We start from the raw sequence: 3,657 nt of genomic DNA, 5'->3' as shown, positions 1-3,657 counted from the left end.
TTGAATCTGATACAAAGTAAATTGCTGAAGACTGGTAAAGGAATGTAAATGGCGGCAAGATTAAATTGCGGGAAAATAAAGTGCTTCAAACTTCGTACAAACTCAATACTCTCTGGTGTTATAACCCCTCGATGTGATGAGTTATAACTTTGATCGGTTATTTTCGTGCTCAAGATTGTGCTAAGGTTGGATGGTTTGAAAAATGAAGTTTGAAGCCTATTTATAATGTTCCAAAAACCTAAAATGTCATGTGAAGCTTTCTCATTTAGTGGGAGGAAAAATAGGGGAACATGGGAAGAGTGGAAGACTAACTGAGTCCAATTTATAACCGCCTGCCTTTCACGAAGGATGGCGAACGCCATGTCAAGGTGGTGAACGCCATCTTCCCAACGTGTGGAAGAGTGGGTCAATCCACCCGTTGGTGAGTGGGACACGTCATTTCTAATACGGCCTTCCCCATGGCGAACGCCATGTAGGTCGCCTTGTGTGCAATTTCCATTTTTTATTGTTTTGCATCCGAATTGTTTCCTTTCTTCGCACATGGTCCCAATATGGTTAAATACCTGAAATATAGAAAAAAATACCCACATAACACTGGAAATAGAGATATAATGATAGCAAAAGATGTACAAAATGAGTCAAAATAACAATGTAATTTGGTTTTATCAATTGGGTGTGAGTCAATTCCCTTAATTTTGTTCTTTATCCATTGATGAAGATGTGTGCTAGGTGTGATTCAAGATCGAGCATGTGTTGTCTTAGAACTTTTGATATAAGATTTGTTATTAGAATTTATTTCATGATCATGGTGTTGTTGTAGTATAGTGGTAAGCATTACTTTGCTTGTGTCCTCGAAAAATTTGAAACACGCATTTGTCTTTTCTCACATCTTTGTCAGGCATCGTCATCATTGCTATTGCTGGTAGCTTCTAGTGTAGGGAATGGAGCTCTTATGTTAACCATGATCGAATGTGGTTAGATGTAGGATTGAATGGTAACAATGAATAAGGTGATTGTGATGAGGAAGGTGTGACCTAGGTTGGTTTTACTGGGGTCCCACAGTGAGCGCTATTTTAGTGGTAAAAAAGTAAAAGTATGCATGTTACCCCTGCTAAGATAGGGGAACTCAGAGGTCTAAGTTTGTTTATAACAGTTTGTAAAGATTAGAGCTTGCCCAAGACAACGAGAAGTCATGTATGGTGGTTTTAAAGGTCTTACTCACGTGAGGTGAGAGACTTGTATGCAAACGTGTAGCTTTGGGTGTTATGTGTAAGTTATGATTTGTCTTTTCTCTTGTTAAGGGCGAAGTGTTTATAAAGGCATTGGGCCTAGGATTTTCTTGGAAAGGGTCGTCGTCCACTCAGTCAATTAAGGATCGTTGAATCTCAATTCCCTAAGAAAACATAGATCAACTACTGACTATAACTTTTCTATGCCCAAAAACGTTTTTTCCCTTTATCTAGGCAAGAAGACGATACTGACACGAGAGAAAGATAATGAGACGAGAAAATATCTTTCTAAAAATAACATATTGCCATCGCCCTTCATAAAGTACACGGTTCGGTTACCCATATTAGCTATAAATTATTTTTTTTTCTTCTTTCAAACAGAGCCAATATATATCTATTTAACAGATGCATTATTTACTTTCCAAAATCTTATAATTGAAGCTTATCTGTAAGAGCAATAATCAATACACATATTCAACCAGTATGGAGGTTGCAGGTAGTAGAATCTTCCTATTATAACTGCATCGCTGGCACAGTATTAACAAAATATTAATAGTTCCACACGGATTTAATGCTTAAATGTTGGTAAAAGTCAATATATCTATAGGACGTGTGAAACTCTCATAACAAGACTTCCCTTTTTATAATCTAACTCACAAGTTCACATTATAACACTACACGTTAAATCCTTCCCCATCCCTTACAAAAACGCATAAAATCAAAACATCTCTCTCTCTCTCAAAAATGGAAGAAAAGCAACGAAAACAGTGGGACTGTGGAAGCACGTTATACGACTCGTACGAGTTAAACTCGTTCAAACGCCAAATTGACTCAGCAATAGCGAACTCACCAAGAACACATTCCATGCCTCATTTACCTCAACCTACCAAACTTCAACTTCAAATTCAGGAATCACCACCTTCTTCTCAAATCATCAACAACAACAAGTCGTCGTCTTTCAAGATCTCTCGAACCTTCCAGAAACTTCTTCGCTTTGTTTTCAAGTCCGGTAGCAATAAATCCAACAGCAGGATTCGTAGCAGTAGTTTCCGATCATATCCGAAAGATCAAGAGCAACTTGTTTATGATAAGTTGTACGAATCTGAGCCTGTTCTTCTTTCCACCATTCCTGAACTTCCTGATTTTGAAACCGCTGGTCTTTCGCCGGATATCAGTAACTTTGTCAGAAAGTCAGCTTCGGAGCGGTTCACGGCCACCGCCACCGTTGGTGTTTCGTGTAGTGCTTAATTTAGCGTAGTCTAGTCTTTAATACATGATGGTGATATAATAGTATTACTACTAGAGCTGGTTAGAGCTGGTTCGTGAAGTCAAAAGCGTATTGTAGCAATTACTACTAACATGTTGATAGCGAGTATTTCTGGTTTTAATAGTTTTATATGGCGTTGTAATGAAACACGATGCAATGTTTTAAATGTTTAATTTAGATACCGTTGAATTTGGCAATTATGTGACTTGTATCATGGGTTGTTGTTTTGAATCCAGTAAGAGAGGTACCCTTTACTCCAATCCTTTTAAGCTTTGTTTTGTTTGAAAGTTTGTATGGGAGAAAAATGGATGATTTTGGAGGAGGAGACGGGTAAAAAAAAATTGTTGATATTTTTAGAAAATGTGTTTTTTTTTAAGAATGATAAATGAATGTTATTATTGTAATATTTTTAATATTTTAAATATTATAATAACATAAAATATATTTGAAGAATTTATGAAAATTTTCAAAAACCCTCTTCTAATATAAATTTTAAATTTTTTAAATTAGACGGATTTTGTGTTATGAATAAAAATAAATTCTTCAAAATTCTTTTAACCAAAGCCCCTCCCTCCCCCTTTCCCTTCAAACTCTCAAATAAAGTCTTAAGGTCTCTTGTATCCTAAATATTTAGTCCATTAACACTGTCGGCGTTTCCCAGACTCCCCAACAAGTAGTATCCACCGTGGGGCAAAGGGGTATTGTTTACAAGTGATAACCATGGATATATGGGAGATTGAGAAATTTGTTGGAGACAACAATTTTGTCATGCGGGAAGTGAAGATGCAAGCAGTACTAATTCAACAAAGATGTGTAGAGGCATTCAGAAGCAGGTGGAGCCAAAGATAGTTGAACAACCATACTTGTGGCCTTGTTAGATTACCTAAGAAGACAAAAATGATCGGAAATAAGTGGATGTAAGTGGCAAGATCAAGGTTTAAAGAAGACTTGAACTTGATCAAGATTGTTGAATAATGTTTTTACATGTAAAGATCATCAAGGTGGCTGATCAATAAATTAGCATCACTATGATTTCAAGTCAAGGTGGAGATTGTTGAAGTGTGCCTTAAAACCTTAAATGATGAAAAGAAAGAAAACATGTTACAAGATTGCAGAAAACCAAGAGTCATAAAAATAGGAAGGGAGTCGTTAGAAGGCGCC

The 3,657-nt window shown here is 36.5% G+C and overlaps 1 protein-coding gene across 1 annotated transcript; it reads left to right on the top strand.

Moving 5' to 3' along the window:
- Nucleotides 1-1,877: 1,877 nt before the first annotated feature.
- LOC127108239 (uncharacterized) lies at nt 1,878-2,756 on the top strand. The gene has a single exon (XM_051045672.1). The coding sequence runs from the start codon at nt 1,974-1,976 to the stop codon at nt 2,475-2,477; it is 504 nt and encodes a 167-aa protein (XP_050901629.1). The 5' UTR covers nt 1,878-1,973; the 3' UTR covers nt 2,478-2,756.
- Nucleotides 2,757-3,657: the final 901 nt, after the last annotated feature.

This window comes from Lathyrus oleraceus, chromosome 7 (assembly GCF_024323335.1).
Source record: "Lathyrus oleraceus cultivar Zhongwan6 chromosome 7, CAAS_Psat_ZW6_1.0, whole genome shotgun sequence".
NCBI lineage: Eukaryota > Viridiplantae > Streptophyta > Magnoliopsida > Fabales > Fabaceae > Lathyrus > Lathyrus oleraceus.
This window is presented reverse-complemented; position numbering and strand designations above follow the sequence as displayed.

Excerpts from the sequence above, each read along its gene's own strand:
- LOC127108239 (XM_051045672.1), top strand. The coding sequence starts at position 1,974 with ATGGAAGAAAAGCAACGAAAACAGTGGGACTGTGGAAGCACGTTATAC.